We start from the raw sequence: 16,518 nt of genomic DNA, 5'->3' as shown, positions 1-16,518 counted from the left end.
ATAAATCGTTACCTTACGCCGTGAGACAATTGAGTATGAATATGAACGACACCACAGGACTGCTTTGGTCTGTAACTTGGCACAAGCTTTGCACAGTGCAGGCTGGCCAATGCTTGGCAAGTCATTGGCCAGGGTACAGATCCATACTAAAAAACAGGCTTGTTGGCCAGCGATGTGTCAACCACGGCCAGCTAGGTCAGCCAGACTGCTGCCAAGCACCTGGCTCAACATCAGAGCCCCAACTTCTGATTGTTGCTTGGGACATCAGCCAATGCAGCTGCATTCCGGAACTCAGATGGGCTTTTGGCAGCCAGGTCAGGCTCAGGCCGAGTAAGCCTACATGGCGTTGGGTCCGAGAGGGGCCTGACTGAGTTTACGGCAGCCGGGTCAAGCTCGGTCGGGTAAGCCGCCGTGGCGTCGGGTATGGGCTGCGTCAGGCCGGTAAATTCAGGCCCATGCAGTGCTCTAGCCTGCATATTGACAATGCTGCTGCTAACAACACACAGGAATGACCTTGTGCTCAGTAATTTGGAGGAACTAATGCATGGTTTTGGCACAAGTCCGTATGGCACTGAAGCATTCACTTAGCACAGTTCACTCTGCAGCAGGTGTGTACAAAATGTACAGAGCAGGCACATCAGTACTTCTATTAGGAGTGTCGAACCGAAAATTGTATTGGTTCAGTTCAGTTTCTACTTACACGCTGGCCCGCAGAACCAATGCATGCTAGCATGCCATAAATGGCTCCAATGGCAGTAACAGACACAGCATTGCAGTTATGTATTGCATTAGAAGATAAGCAAGGATAAGCAACATACTGTTCATCGTGCACTTTTCTACTTGTGTACAAAGCTCTTACCTTATCTGCCGTACCACCAACAGGCAGTGCTGCACTCACGCTCATCGACACAACACAGCGTATCACACTGGTTACTGCATTCAAAGACACCTGCAGAGACACATAAGAGCCCTGTAATATTGGTGCCGTTGCCACGTCTCTTTCTTACCAGAACATAGAAAGTGGAGAAGATGGGACTGCTGGTGGCACGCAGCTTGAGACGGGCCCGATTAAATCGCACAGCCATGAAGAGCACAAACAGCACATGTGGAACTAAAATGCTCAGGTCCCATGCACGTACACTGAAACATTACAGTCACATGCTCTCAATCATCAAAGGCACCTTTGTTTGACCGTTTCTACAGGAAGGATAGGGAAACCGAGCCAATCGAATGAAAGAGACTGCAACTACAGTGTCAGAACAAGCAAAAAACCCCAAAGCTCCATTGAAACTTCTGCTGTCGTGCAGGATTTCTATTTTTCTACAGCACGTTAAGCAGTTCAAAGATGCGCAGCCATCCTTCTGTGAACAGCTAAAGTTTCACAGAAGTCTCCTATAAACCGAGGTACTCATAAATTGAGGTTTCAAATCATTGGGAGGGGTGGAAAGCTCTATACTGAAGGGATAGCACAGATTAATGGTGCTTAGTAAACATCACATTAATAGAATGTATTGCTAAACCTAAAGGTTTAGAAATACATTCTAATGACATTAATACCATCATGCGCTCAACACCAACATCGACATTAATAGCTCTACGCAAAACACAAAACTACCTGTTCTTTTTCTTTTCTTTTTTAATGTTTATCACCCTTGCCCACTGCTCCAATCTGCAATGAAGTAGTACACTGCAGTCTGGATGTGGTTCAATGCTAACCTACCAGGGGCATCATTCATTTCATGGGCATTTTGAGCACATTTTCACTGCTGTATTGTCCACAAAAAATTGCAGTACCTAGATCCACATCCTGGCTAGCGTTATGATTTGGGAAATCCTGGGATCGTGACTGTTTCTCGCGCCACAAAATCCCAGGATATTATGTAACAAATCCAGGATATTAGGGCCCGAGAGGAATAGTGCAAATCTACTGCTGGTGTAGATTTGACACAGCACTGTGGAATAATTTTGAGCTGTTTAATTTCTAGCACTAGTTAATCATTCGGGGCTTGACGTCGCGAGACAACTGTGATCATGAGTAATGCCACAGTGGTCAGGTGGATTAATTTTGCCCACCTGAGGGTTCTTTAATGTGTTCCGAAATCTCGACACACAGCACACCACATTTATCGTCCCTCGCGGAAGACGGCGTGTGTAATAGACTTGTACCCTTCCACCAAGTTGCCATGGTCTGAATGATCTACAATTCTTTGTCCTTAGCTGTCTTTCAAGCACACTTAACAGCGTACACATATTTTCTTCCTTGCACAGTGCCGGATAGATGATGCGTATGACACATGCGTCAGAGCGCCATTCGTTGCTTTGCTCTTTCAAGTAGAACAACTGGTGCCAAACCGATTGTGTGGCACTGTAGTCCCGAGTGACAAGAAGAAGAAAAAAACACTCCTAGCGTGGCTGGATATTGGTGGAGTCAGCTGATTCAGCCAGTGTGTGGTTTTACTTCTTGTGTGCCGAAGATGGACTGGATGCTAAGTGCAAGAGGTGTGGCAAAATACAGAAAACCTGTGGGGCCTCTAAAAGGTCTCCACACACATCTCTTTCAACACAATGTGAACCACTTGCTTCACAAATAAACCATCTGACGTTTTGAAAACCAGCCTTTTCTTCAACATTCAGCAACCAGGACATTCACTTCCTGTTGCTTGCATTCAGTTTTGAAAGTTTAAGTTTGGTTTTGTCCTAGGTGCTGTAGTGGAAACTGGTCCGGCCACAATGTGTGTGTGTGCCCTTTAAAACGTGGAGCCTAATAAAGCTGCGCTCTCAGACTTCTCCAGTCAAGACTCTTTGAAGACTTCACAAGTCAGACAAGTTCCGGATACAGGTGTCAGCATATGAAATTAATTGATGAGTGCAATATGTGACGACTGCTCTTCATTGAAAGAAACGTTCAAAAATTTCAAGAAATTAAAAAAGAACGGAAAGCATTAAGTTATGACGAACGTTTTGTTGACAAATACAGACAGAGCACCCAGGAGACATGCACACACGAAACATCAGAATTACTATTCAAAGGCTGTGCGTCAACGCTGTCTCAGTTTTATCACAATCCCGGAATCCCAGGACTCATCTGAGAAAATCCCAGAGTCTTGGGCCTGGGAAAATTATCAGTGCTTCCCCAACACTAACCCCCATGAATCTGACCCACCATTCGGTTCAGGACTGCTGAAGGCTCAATGATTTCATTGAAAAATATCTATTTTATCTACATCAATGAATGCTGATCTGCTTTGCTCCTCCCAATGTATCCACCTTAAGGACCTGCTTTACAAGGACAGTTTCTTTTATGCGTTCTTCCTCCAGAAGATGATGATTATGATGATGGAGGAGGGAGGAGGAGGAGGAGGAGTGTCGTTGGGAGGAACCCGAGAGGTCTGCCTGCCTGATTAGGCGGCATGTTTCTCGGGAAGGGAAAGATGGTGGAGAGGAGGAAAGGGTGAAGTGGAAGACCTGAAGATAGAGGAGATAGTGAAGAGGTGGAGGATAGCTGCGTCCATGGGCCGACTTCAGGGAACTGTGCCGGCATACGCCTATTACACATCTGAGGGAAACCCAGGAAAAACCCCAGACGGCACAGCCGGCCCGCGGATTCGAACCGCGGACCTCGCAGTCTCCAAGCGCACGCGTTACCGCTGCGCCACCGGAGCTGGTATTATGATGATGAGTTGAAGTTCTATGGCATTTGAGCGACTATGCTCTCAGGTTCCAGTACCCCCAACCACAATAAGATTGCACTCTGTCATGGCATACTGAGGGACGGATAGACAAACGGTGTGTACAAATGCCTAGTTGTTAGAAGGCATTTGCACTCACCGTTTGTCCGTCCCTGTCTCGTTCCTCGTTACGCCATGGGTTATGATGATGCCAATCAACTAGCTTGCATCCACGTACTCACGGATCACGATAAGATTACGCTGATATGTCTTTCTTCGTATCTGATATATCTGAGGCAACAGAGCAGCCCGCTGCGTCTCGCATTTGTTGCGTGTGGTCGAAGGAGCAGTCCTCAGACAGTTTGTGAGAACAGATAAAAAAAATGTTTTCTCAAACATTAAAAAAGGTGTAAAACCATGAAGATTATGTGAAGGAAGCTGCGATACGATGGATGAGCCCACCATGCATTCGTCTCATAACAGGCAGCATCATTCGACGATATGGGGGCACAGAAACGAACTTGCTAAAAAGTACCCTGCTGTAACAAATGATTCAGTAATGGTGAAAACTGTGTAGAAATAGTATTTTAATGTAATACAACCAGAGCCATCCCAAGACCACTTCCGCCTGGTGCAGGATCATGAAGTAGAGCACTGCAAAGGGCCGGACTGGCCCGAAAACTCGTCTCAAAATGGTTTTGATTATGGACTCGGGCCAGGCTCAGGTTCAGTCCGAGAGTTCTCTGTCCTGGGTCAGACCAGAGCTTTTGTGAGCCATTCTTTCACATTATTTAAGCCTCAACATTCGTTTTCGAAGCAAAGCAACTTAAGTGACTGGGCCTTTCCTCCGCCTTTCTGCAAAAAATTACAGCACAGGCGTCACGTTATTCTCGACTTCGCCTGGCTGAAGATCATACCCTCATCGCTGGGTGCAACGTAGACAGGCACGCAAGACTCAACTTCAATGTGTTGCTACAAGCACAAATTATGTCAAAGGCTGCGCGCTTGTGTGTTCCAGGTATGTGCGATTCATGCTGTATTATGAGTCTCTACTGTATGGACTTAACCTGTTGGATGTATCACATTAGGAACCTGACTAAAGGCGGGGTCCCATAGCCTCGATTTGAGCAGCTTGTAATAAGAAGCAGATGATGTAAGCAGATTTTGCAGCTTTTAGCAGCAGAGCAACAGCAGCGGAGCAGCAGAGCTGCAGCGACACGAGCGGTCCCATAGCACTGGGCGAGAGCAGCAGCGCTGCCAAGCTGCAGAAATTCCCTGCTGCTCTCGTATCCGAATTTTTGGTTGCTGTGCTGCCTTGTTGCTCTGCAGCCTGAGCAGCCGGTCTCGAAAGCCAATCAGGAGGCTGGTTGGTATTGTTCTCGTTCGACGGTGTTTAGGGTTGCAGGGCGGTGAGTGACGGCAGAAGGTTTGTGTCTAGTTGTTCTGTGATTTGTTTCTGAAGACCTGGATGAAGACCTGTGATTGCCAGTAGTTTGGAGCGAGTGTTCAATCATCGGGACTGCGTGAAGTGCGCTTTCAGGACATAATTCAGTTCATAAAGTTCAATAAAGTGCTCGACCGAACCTACGTGATACATATGTTGTGTACCAGTTGTAGCTACATGTTCGCTTGTTTTCTGGAAAGTACTTCAAAACCCGTGACCTGATAACGTACAAGCAAATTACTTTCACGTCCATGCCGTGTGAAAACCATACGGACCACATTTCTTGTGGTAGGTATTCCAAGACCTTGCTAGGTGGTTGTAAATGAAACTCACCCTTGAAAAGGTCTAGATGGAGATAGACAACGTTCAGACAACAAAAAAAGGTTCGATAGAGATAGATAATGAACCCATTCCTTGTGAAAACAGGCAGAAAGTGAATACTAGCAGAAGGGGCCTTTGTTTTCGTTAGACAATTTTATTTCACTAAGAGCAACGTACGAATTTGACAGTCACTGTAAATCAAAATATCGAATACTATAGCAACGAGGCAATATTTATACGACAAAATCCCGTAGAAGAATCTCCACACAACACAGCAAGGACTGTTCTGCACAGCAGTAGGACGAACCTACGTTGAATGTCACGAAACTGACTACACATCAACGAAGAGTCGATCAGGTAATACGAGGGCTCAGACCACCACCAGACTCATCTCAAAGTCCACTTATGAGCTCCAAATCCACAATATATCTCTCACAGAAACGCCTTTCACCTAGGATTGCGTTCCCAGGTGTGTGTACTAAAAGGCGTAGCCGCTGCGTACGCCTTCCTCCATGTGCGAAATGTAAACAATGCCACAGTCGCCAACACGGTTTGTGTTTCCTAAGCCGCTGCTGCCGCTAATTCAAAACGAAGCTATGGGACGCCTCCAGCAGCAGAGCAGCGGCAGCAGAAAGCTGCTCTGCTGCTTTGCTGCTGCCGCTCGCATGAAGCTATGGGACCCGGCCCTAAGCAGTCACGGGCCAAGCGTCGGCCGGGCTGAGTTTGCAGCAGCTGGGTCGGGCTAGGGTCAGGTAAGCCTCTGTGGCTTTGGGTACGGGTTGGGCCAGTAAATTCAGGCACTTGCAGTGCTCTATCATGAAACACACAAACAAACCAGACAAACACACACACACAAACATACCACCACCAACCATAAGCATTGTCTAAAAAGATTGCAGAACAATATCCAGGACAAGGTTTTAGGCCTAGAATTTATATATTTCCTCCATGTTTAGCTACACAGATATACTGTAACAGGGAATTTCTTTTGTCGTGTACAGAAAAATTCTGAGTGATAACAGTGAAATAGTGAAAAGGGAAGAGAAAATTTTGATTCGAATGCTTACAGTGAAAATTCTCTTGGCTCTCACTTATTGCCTAACCTTATCAGCTTCCGGGACCTGTCGTCCAGCTGCTCCTCTCACCCAAAGAGGTCTTGCGGAATGGTGAACGAGCAGTCAACTGCAGAAAAGCACAAAACTCACCGTGATCCTGGAATTTCATGATATAGGACAGCCTTGCAGAACGGTACAGGAATGATTACTGCAGGAGGGGAAACTGTGCCATTTTCAGGGGTTGTTAACGACAACTCAAGCATGGGGGTTGTGTTGCCATAGAACATCTCCAGAGCCATAATTTGCTGCCTTGCTTGTGAAGGTTAGTCCATAACCTGAAGTTGTTCTGAAAAAATTAATAAACAATTATACCATTTTACTGAGATATACTTGCGTGTAGAAAAGTTTGGGAATTGGCATCAACAATAGTTGCTGAACAACAAAACACTTACTGTTCAACAACAGCTGAACAGTTGCTTGCTGAACAGCTTTTTCACTGGCAACAACAAATAGAATATTGGGATTAACTGTAGGGCAAGAAGCATCCAAATACATTTTGTTTTCGCATTGCCACAAGAAAAGTAGACGTTCCATATTAGAGAATACATTAAAGGGGTTGCAAGAGGTCATCCCACGTTATCCCAGATAAACATAAAAGACGGTTCTTTGCATCGATGTGAACCTCACTGAAAGTTTCACAGCAAAGAGGGTATTAGAAGCAGAGAAAATGGGCACCGCCAATACCGAAACTCATGCGGCTCTGACAACGCATCCCTCGCTGTCGCCAGTGAGGCAGCACACGAGAAGTCACGTGCTTACGGCTGCCAATTGGAATTGACGCAACCCTGAACTCTGTGACGTTTGCGCTTTGCTCGGGAGTGCGTTCGAGGCCTTGTATCTTGCCAAGTACAATACGTAGAATAATTATTTCTTCCTCAGTATTCTGGTGTGCAGTACAATGCATCCATCATGTAATGAACTACATCTACGAAAGTGTCCCAACCCCTCTAAGTGAAGATATCAATGACCAATAGGACATCACACGTCAGCCCCAACTGACGTGACGATCTCGTGACGACCTGACCTATGAATAAAGGGTGCAACGTTGTTTCGCGTATCGCAAGGCTTCTGCCATGGCGCACCAATCTAACCAACGGCTTCTCCGTCTGTCAACATGGGCACGAGGCCAAGCGGGAGTCATGCGTACGCCGGTTAACGGACGACGAAGCCGTTGGTTAGATTGGTGCGCCATGGCAGAAGCCTTGCGGCAGGCAAAACAGCGGCAGCTGCTGGTTAACAGACGGCAAAGCAGTTGGTTAGATTGGTGCGCCATGGCAGAAGCCTTGCAACACGCGAAACAACGGTAACGCTGCGCCATCTCTTAGGCAAGAGCATAGGCTTGGGAAGTGCCTGCCCTTCGCGTCCTCCTATTGGCCGGCATCCAGGAGGTGGAGCCTCCCTCGCTCTTGGTCAACAAACGCAAGGATAGTCGGTTTCCCATGCTAAGTAGCGCAAAAACGTGGCCTTGACTCTCCCAATGCTTCCCTTTGCACATGCTGAAATGTTCCAAGACGGGTCAGTACTCTTATGACCTTCGCCTTTTTCACTCCCAGAGATAATCTGCGGACCTTTTTGGAAGGCATTTGGTGTACTGTCGCTGCTACTGTCGTGTACAGTCGCTGCATTATAAAGTACACATGGACCTCGATGTGTGGGCACGTTTGCTGAATTAATACATGATTGAACCACATAATCTTTGTCTTGAATATAGTCCAAAGGACAGGGGGAGTCATGGTTATTGGTAAAAAATCCACACTGGCACTACAAGATTAAAACAAGTAAAGGCTTGACGTTTCGGATAAGAGTACTGCTCCTATCATCAGAAACAAGTGTCTTGGCTGAGTTGCTTATTTATCTATTAACACACACACCGGACACAAAGTTAACCTAGATAACATTGACATTTTAGCACGTGAAGAACGATGGGGAGTACGTAAACTACTCGAATCTTGGTTCATCAAAAAGATAAGCGATTCTGTCAACAAACACCCAGGCCCTCTTCCGGACTGCTACCTACCGTTGATAGATAAATAAGCAACTCAGCCCAGACACTTGTTTCTGATGATGGGAGCAGTACTGTCCCCGAAACATCCAGCTTTTACTTGTTTTTAATGTTGTAGTGCCAGTGTGGGTTTTTTTACCAATAACCGTAATCTTTGTCTTAGAGGGACGGTCTCGTACCCCCCGCCCTTTTCATAAAGTGTACCATTCGATTGCCCTTTGTTGAAAATGGAATACTGCTAATTTACCCGATAAAACACGCCACAGTTATTTAATAACCAAATCAAATTGATAAAGATTGCAGAGCATGCCACGATCTGTGTTGGCAACGATAAGAACGGCCACGTTGCCCTGCAGGTAAGTCCGTGATAGGACACAGAAATCGTCTGCTTTTGCGCGCGCTAGTGCATCGGCGTGAGCAGACGACTTTCAGAAGTTACTGGGCACCGTGACAACTCTCGTACATTATCTTTTAGTTCTCAGGTGAAAAACGCACATTCTAAGAAGTGGCAAGCATTGTGGTTTAGAACAACTATGTTAATCCTCAGAGACAAGTTAAAAGTCGCAGGACAACCCCATCCACAATCACAAATCTGAAGTCGCTGGCCATCGGCGCGCGCGGTCGCATTACAGCTCCGACCAAAAATATATTACGCGTTGCACTCCCCGTTGTACACTGATCATGCTTCGAAACGAAGTGTCGCTGATGGTGTACATGGAGAAGGGGTGCGTGTTTATTTAAAAACCGCATTAAACACTCGCGGAAAGAAACCACGTGACCTAGCTTCCGCGTATCCGATTATGCACCACATTATCGGAGACCCCACAGTGAATGCTCGGACTACATTCTCAGCTCGCGGAGGTATATGCCTGAGTGCCCCCTTTCCAGAGCAAAGGGGATGACTCAACGCAGTGGATATTCAAGGTGCGCAAGGTGCTTCTGCAAGTTACAATTACCATGACAACGACGACGTACCCGCAGGCCGACGTCATACGGGACGTATGCATGAGAGAAGCGCGGCTCTCGTCGTCTGCTATAACGGCACGGTTCGACAAATTTCTCGAAAACGACTTGGTTATTCCGAATGAAACTTTGACGGTTGTATGTGTACAGACTCGTGAAGCTAGTTTTGGCTGAGTTTCGGAATCGCCCCGGCTGTACGAGACCGTCCGTTGAAAGCATGTGATTGTAGCACCATGGTATTGATAGCACCAGGGAGAAATAAAGGATTTATGACACTTGACTGCAAGTTACACTAAGTTGTACAAGACAGTACTTCACATTGATGTGATACCACAATATGACAGCAACGTGTAGCATCAGTGCACAGGTATACAGCCTGTCCTCAGTACTGTGCTTCATCAGTTTATGGGGGCTGTGGCAACATTAAACACAAAGTGCCACCATGGAGGCTGTACAGGGCGCCATGACAGCTGAAGAAGGCATAGCACACAGCAATGCACACAACTATATGACCTCACAAAATATCTGGTCGGCAAATGTCAAAAGCAACGTGACAGCCAGCTGTTACATTGGTGAAGCTGTATGGGCCCTTGGAGTGTGCATTGGGCAGTACGTTTGGATGTTGCAGTACGTCTTACTTTCAGCACCAAGAGAATGACAACATACACAAACGCATCACTGTAAGGAGTTTTATGGCGGGGAAACAGTTTTCCTACTGGTTATTGCAACAATAATAGAATTCTGTTTTTCTGACAATTCTGTTTCCAACACCGTGTTTTTCTGCACTGCTGTGCACAGGTGAATGCAGGAGGGGTTGCTCATGGGACCACATCCAGGGACTGCCCTGGCTGATGTTTTCAAAGTAGTACTCGTCACGTCATGTTAAATGCATATGCAAGCACACGAAGAAGTTTATCTTTGTGCACAGTTTTTCAGGCTTCAATAGTTTCCACTTCACTTTAAGAACCTTTTTTGTCTGACCTCCTCAGGATAGGGGAGTGTAACAAATGTTGTATGTGCCTCTCTGTGGCTAAAATAGTCGGCAGATTCACCCTGAAAGTGTTTTTCAATTGAACTGAATTGAACACACCTGTAACGAACGAAAATATTACTCTGCAGGAACCTTCAATCGGTTATCAGCCATGCTCACAATACTAGGGGTCTATGTTATCCAACAGCAATAACCAAAATCATTCCCGAAAATCACAAGCTCGCAACAATCTGGACGCAGACCACGGAACTCTGGATTCCACTACCCTGCACATATAGTCAAATGTATCCGTTAGTGGCCACTTAAAACTTTATAATTTCTTAACGTCTGCTGGGACGCCAGAAAAATTACTGATCTACCACACAAAGCACGCTGATCAGTAGATGAGCTGAAAGGTTGGCACCGACACTCAAATAAACAACATACCAAAGGCTTAGCAGGCTCTTGGATCTATATAACTTTGAGACTTCAGTCACGATCCTGTACCACACTCTGTCTATTTAGCATCAAAGACGTCAAAGTACGCACTTCCACTTGTGCGAACCGCCTCTTGTCAGAAAAACACAGCAACACAACACCACGAACATGCAGAATTGACAAACATTACGACATGGATGGGATTAATGTGGAGTAAGCCGCGGATGTACTACACATTTTGCACGTAGTTGCGCATATTACAAAGCTCACAACGTAAAATTGCAAAATGATTGATTATAGGCATCGCCTACGGTGCTTTGAGAGAGCATGTGTACGACACCAAGAGAAGTTTGGATATTTTCAGTGATTGGAACAATATGGAAATGAGTTATCAGTGAATCGTTTCGCTTTCGTTTGAGGCGTGGAATCCGGTTGAGCGAAATGCGCGTAGCGGCCGGTGTGATAGTAACAAATAATACACCCTGCTGCAAAATATTAGGCCTTTGTCAAACACACGAAGACAAGAAACTGTGAAATGTACGTGTGTCCAGTGGCGCGACCCCCCCCCCCCCCCTTCTACCTGCCACGTGCCGACCCACGCAAGTAGTGCAAAACCGAGGAGAATATAGCAGGTTTACAGGTTCCAATCCAAGCTAGCTGCAATCATTTGCGAGTTCTTGAATTCGCAGAACGGCAATTCGCAGTAGCAGACGAATTCTGACTTTATATGTCCAAGTAGCGAAGGAGGGAGAGGACGCAATAGTGGCGAATTCGGGTGGTCATTTCGTAGCAACTTTTTTTGCCAGATCTCGAGCAGTCATGTTCGCTTGGTCAAAATGAAGCAATCTCGCATGTTCGCGTGGCGCTTTCCGAGCGCTCGGAATTTGCCAGCTAGCACTTTTTTTGCCCGGTCTCAAAACGATCGAGCAGCAGATTGCTCAACTGTATCCGGTGCCGTCACATCCGCACTGCAACGTTGGCGAGTGCCCTCATTGGCCCGCATGTTGAAATCACGTGGTTTAGCAGACGACAGAACTCGAAGACTTGCTACCGCGACACCCCTAGCGTGATCCAAGTACCTAAAACCGCTAGATTCCTAGCAATCATGTTCGGGTGGCAACGGTCACGTGATCCAGCTCGGTCGCCGACTAGCAATTTCCAAGCACTTGGACGTGTTGCTACGAAATGACCACCCGAATTCGCTATAAGCAGGCCTCATGTATCTAGGTGGCATTGGTACACAGGTAGTCTCAGTGCCGTGTATGCCAAAGGGAGTCTGGCCATTAGGAGGAGCCTAAAAAAGAGGCTCGACCTGTCAATCAAATTGAGCGTTTTTCATTGGCCGCTATTTTCTATGCGGGACGCCATGACACCAAAATTTTCCCCAAAATGGCGGCGTATCTTGGAACGGCGAAGAGAGGATTTCATGACAAATTTTTTTCACAAATTACATAAATTTTATTTCCTAAGTGTAGATTATGTTGCAATTATCTTGCAAATCACCTTTAAATTACGCAAACAGTGTCAATGTTTGCCTGAAAATAACATGTTTCGTCGACCTTGTTAGGCCTAGTGCGAGAGCAATCACAGGGATCACAGGCAAATAGCGAGAAAAACGCTACGGATTGCCAAAAATTTGCATTTTATGACATAATTTTATTGATGTACGCACCTTTGCTCATTCTCGAGTTAATCATATTATGTTTTATAGTTAAAGTACGTATAATACAGGCAGTCTGTTCCAACTAGCGGTTCTACCGGCCTATCAGTTCTGCTCGTCGTGGTTCTGCTAGCATGCACTTCTGCTTCTCCTACTTCTGCCTTCTGCTATCCTGCGTCTTCCCGACATGCCCCCCTCCATCCAGATGGCGCCGTCAAAAGTGGACGCAAAATCCATTAATTGCTTGGTCGTCAGGGAATATCCTATTCAATCCAATCCAGTTTCCCGAAAATGTCGGCACCATGTCGGCACCACGACCTACTAGATTATAACGACCATGTCAGGCGCACCCCTTCTATGCGCCGCATTTTTGGAAGGTAGCGGTGGCGCGTCTAATCGTCCCAGTTATTGCTTCCTCAACTTCTACAATACTTTGTACTTCAGCTTACCTTAGTATTTCTGTACAAGCGGTGGACGTTCCACAGATGTTTCATTCTGAGGTTATCATCATTCTACGCGTTTTCATAGGGGCTGTCGCTGTCGTCTGCTACGGTGCAGAGCCGTATATTAAATGGGAGTCTGGCCATTGGGAGGAGTCACAAAAAGAGGCTCGATCTGTCAATCACAGTTTCGCTCCTCTGATTGGTTTGCTTTTTACCAAGGGGGTCGCCATGACACCATACTGCCACCCAAAATGGCGACGAAGACAAACACAGTGAAGCGGGGATTTCGTGACAAAAAACTTTCACAGACTAACCTGATTTTACGCTGCAAATGTACATCCTAATATAAGTTTCTCGGAAATCAGTTTCAACTTATGCTCATCCATCGATATCTAACTGAAAATAATACGTTTTGTCGCCAGTGTCAGGCCTAGTGAACACGACGATCACAACGAAATCATAACAAAAACGGCGCTGTGATGTACAGGGTGTGTGCAGAAAAACATGACCCGCATTTTTACATGTAACTCGTTGTCTACTTAGCCGAGGAACTTCCGGTGGCGCATGACGGCGCATTTATGCGTGCGAAATCTGTAGAAAAATTGTGGAAGCCACACCCAGCTTAAAAAATAAACGGAACGACGAAAACGTCGGCTTCCGTGCATCAGAATAGGGCAACATGGTGGACAATAGGGTGTATGTGAAAGGGCAACGTGGTGCACGTAGGAGAGTTGTGTTCAAGTACCGCTAGGGGAGCTATCAGTGCATAAATCGAAACGATGTCCCACATGGATGCTCATCGGCAGTACCCCTAGCGGTGCCTGCAAATAACTCTCATGAGACCGAAATGCACTACCGTGCACTGTCATGACCGCCCTATTCTAATGCATGGAAGCCCATGTTTTCGCGCTCAGTTAATTTTTTTACACTGAGTATGGCTTCCAGGATTTTTTTGTAGCTTTCGCACGCATAAATACGCCGTCGTGCGCCACCGGAAGTTCCTCAGCTAAGTAGACAACGAGTTACATGTAAAAATGCGGGTCATGTTTTTCTGCACACACCCTGTACAATCTTATTTTTAACTGCTGGATTTCATGGATATAAACATTCTTGCCTCTAATATTCCAACTATTCATGGAGATTTGTTTAAAAATCATACCGACAACAGAATGTGTCCCAGCAGCTGGTTCTGCCGGCAGCGGTACAACGACGGAAGCAGACGACAATTCCCGACGTGCCTTACGCTCCCTAGGTGGCGCTCATCAAATCTGCAACAACAATCCACTACTTTTGCAGATTGCGAGAGGTATCCATTTCAATCCCATCCAATCCACTTGCCACCCAAAATGGCGCTGCCCATGTTGGATAAGGGGGCAAATAGTGAGGATAGGCTGATTGATAGCGCCCCATATTTCAAGACTTCATTGGTCGGAAAGCTGAAAAAGTGGGTGGAGCTTCAGGTATAGGCATGACCCATTAATGGCCAGACTCCCTCGACGCGCACGGCTCTGCTACGGTGGTCGTACACACGCTTCTGCGCGTTCAGAATTCAAATTTCCATCGTCCAATCGTGTTGTACCGATCAGTAGCGCCCCTGGCGGATCGTGCGGACAGGCTCCTCATAGGGTTTTCTGATTGTGACATGGTCGTTATAGTCTAGTAGGTCGTGGTCGGCACCCAGTGCATACAGTTAATTTATAGCTTGGATAGCCTGGGATTAATAGCGAACTGTATTTTGCCTGGTGATTGGCCAGAGAGCTCAAAAAGTGGGTGGAGGTCCAGGTATAGGCAGGTCCCATTAATGGCCAGACTCCCTTTGGCATACACGGCACTGGGTAGTCTTACGCGAGGGAGGTCTGTGTGCTGAGACTGCTAGTGTGAAATAAACCTTAGCAGATGGATAAAACCCGCGATAAAACTAACAAATCGACCACTGTGGCGTCGCTTGTGATCATAGTACGACGTAAAGCCACAAATGATCATTTATTTATTATATTTATTAGACTGCGACGTCTCACTGTCGTGAGGCAGATGACCAGAGGCGTAAGTCGTCTACAGTGCATATCACCACTATCTGATGTGTATCATTGCGAAATAACTCTTTTTGTTATGACCCGTTATAAATAACAATTTAACCTTAGTGAAGCCATAAATAAAATGATAGGTTTCGCAAATGTTATGCTTGTAAAATTGATCCATGCTGTTTAGTAAATCTCCAAATGCATTCCATAAATACTCAACCACTTTATTTGATGATGATGATGATAGTGTAGTTTTCCATAAATACTATATAACAGCAGTCTTCATAGTAAATTAATTCAGTAAAGTAGTGCAATATGAAGAAACGGGTATTGGGTCAATAATTACCCGCAGCAAGGTCCATTGTTTCATCCGTACCCGAGCACTAGAACACTACAACCAGTGGGGATCTATCCAAGACCGCCACAGGTAATTACTCACACTGGCCATATCCACAATACAAACTTTTTTGAACATTTCGAAACAAAAATACTTTTTATGTCGAAGGAGCATTTATGCCTGTGTGTGTTCTTTTTTTTATCAGGACAGTTTTTCTGTAAAAAGGCTTTTTGTGCAACGTGAATTTCTTTTTCGCAAGTGGGTAATACGGCCAGGCGGACATCCTGTATGCGTATGTAACTACTCGTAACTACTAGACTACTAATGAGCTAAAATTCATTAATTAACTTATTAATTAGATGTTTTCTGGGAAATGTGAAATAGCGGAATTGGAGCCAGTCATTATTCAAGTCCATCGTCGTTATTAAACACCCTGAGAAGCGAATGTACTTTGTGATATAAATTGCCAAATTTTGCTATGCAAATGAGTCGAAACTATAGGACTATACACTACTCGAGCGCAGAAAGAGCGACGGGCAATCCACGGGAGAGGGTCACGTGCTTTGGAGCGATGGAGCTGATTGGAGTAGGCGCTAATCTGGTGGCCAGATAGACCGCTCTCCAACCCAGATAAGGTGAAGGTCGCGTCGTTTCTGCGCTCGAAAAGTGCGCCGTTCTTGTTTCGGCTCATTTGCATAGCGAAATTTGACAGTTTATATCTCGAAGTGCGTTCGCTTCACAGGGTGTTTAATAATGACTGGCTTCAATTCTGCTATCTCACATTTCCAAGAAAACATCTAATTAATAAGTTAATTAATAAATTTTAGCTAATTAGTAGTCCAGTAGTTGCATACGCTGTCCTACAGGGTGTCCGCCTAGCCGTATAAACCACCTTCGAAAATGAAATACACAAAACAAAAAGAAAACACCCTGTGTAGTGTCGTCTTTTCTGCGTTCCCCGGCACTGTTTTTTTTTTTTTTTTTTAGTTTTTACCAAATATGTTGGACCAACCAGCCCGCACCATCTCGTTATTTAATGTCGACCCTGTATAGTATAAACATAAATAATTATCATGATTCTGCATTCATCCATAAGATGGAACATTTAGCCCTCAGAACAATCCAAGTAACTTAAT

The 16,518-nt window shown here is 45.6% G+C and overlaps 1 protein-coding gene across 2 annotated transcripts in view; it reads right to left on the bottom strand.

The window, feature by feature from the left end:
* Nucleotides 1-11,149, bottom strand: part of LOC135376890 (transmembrane protein adipocyte-associated 1 homolog) — a 42,416-nt gene extending 31,267 nt beyond the window's left edge. For both annotated transcript variants that reach the window (XM_064609333.1, XM_064609334.1), the window contains exons 1-4: nt 10,931-11,149; nt 6,639-6,834; nt 1,008-1,140; nt 860-949 (exon numbers count right to left, since the gene is read on the bottom strand). In XM_064609333.1, the coding sequence (XP_064465403.1) occupies nt 860-949; nt 1,008-1,140; nt 6,639-6,787 (372 nt within the window). In that variant the 5' untranslated portion in view covers nt 6,788-6,834; nt 10,931-11,149. The remainder of the gene's footprint in view (nt 1-859; nt 950-1,007; nt 1,141-6,638; nt 6,835-10,930) is intronic.
* Nucleotides 11,150-16,518: the final 5,369 nt, after the last annotated feature.

This window comes from Ornithodoros turicata, unplaced genomic scaffold, assembly GCF_037126465.1.
Source record: "Ornithodoros turicata isolate Travis unplaced genomic scaffold, ASM3712646v1 ctg00001349.1, whole genome shotgun sequence".
Taxonomy (NCBI): domain Eukaryota; kingdom Metazoa; phylum Arthropoda; class Arachnida; order Ixodida; family Argasidae; genus Ornithodoros; species Ornithodoros turicata.
Note: the sequence above shows the minus strand (reverse complement) of the source record. Positions and strands in the feature narration are given on the sequence as shown.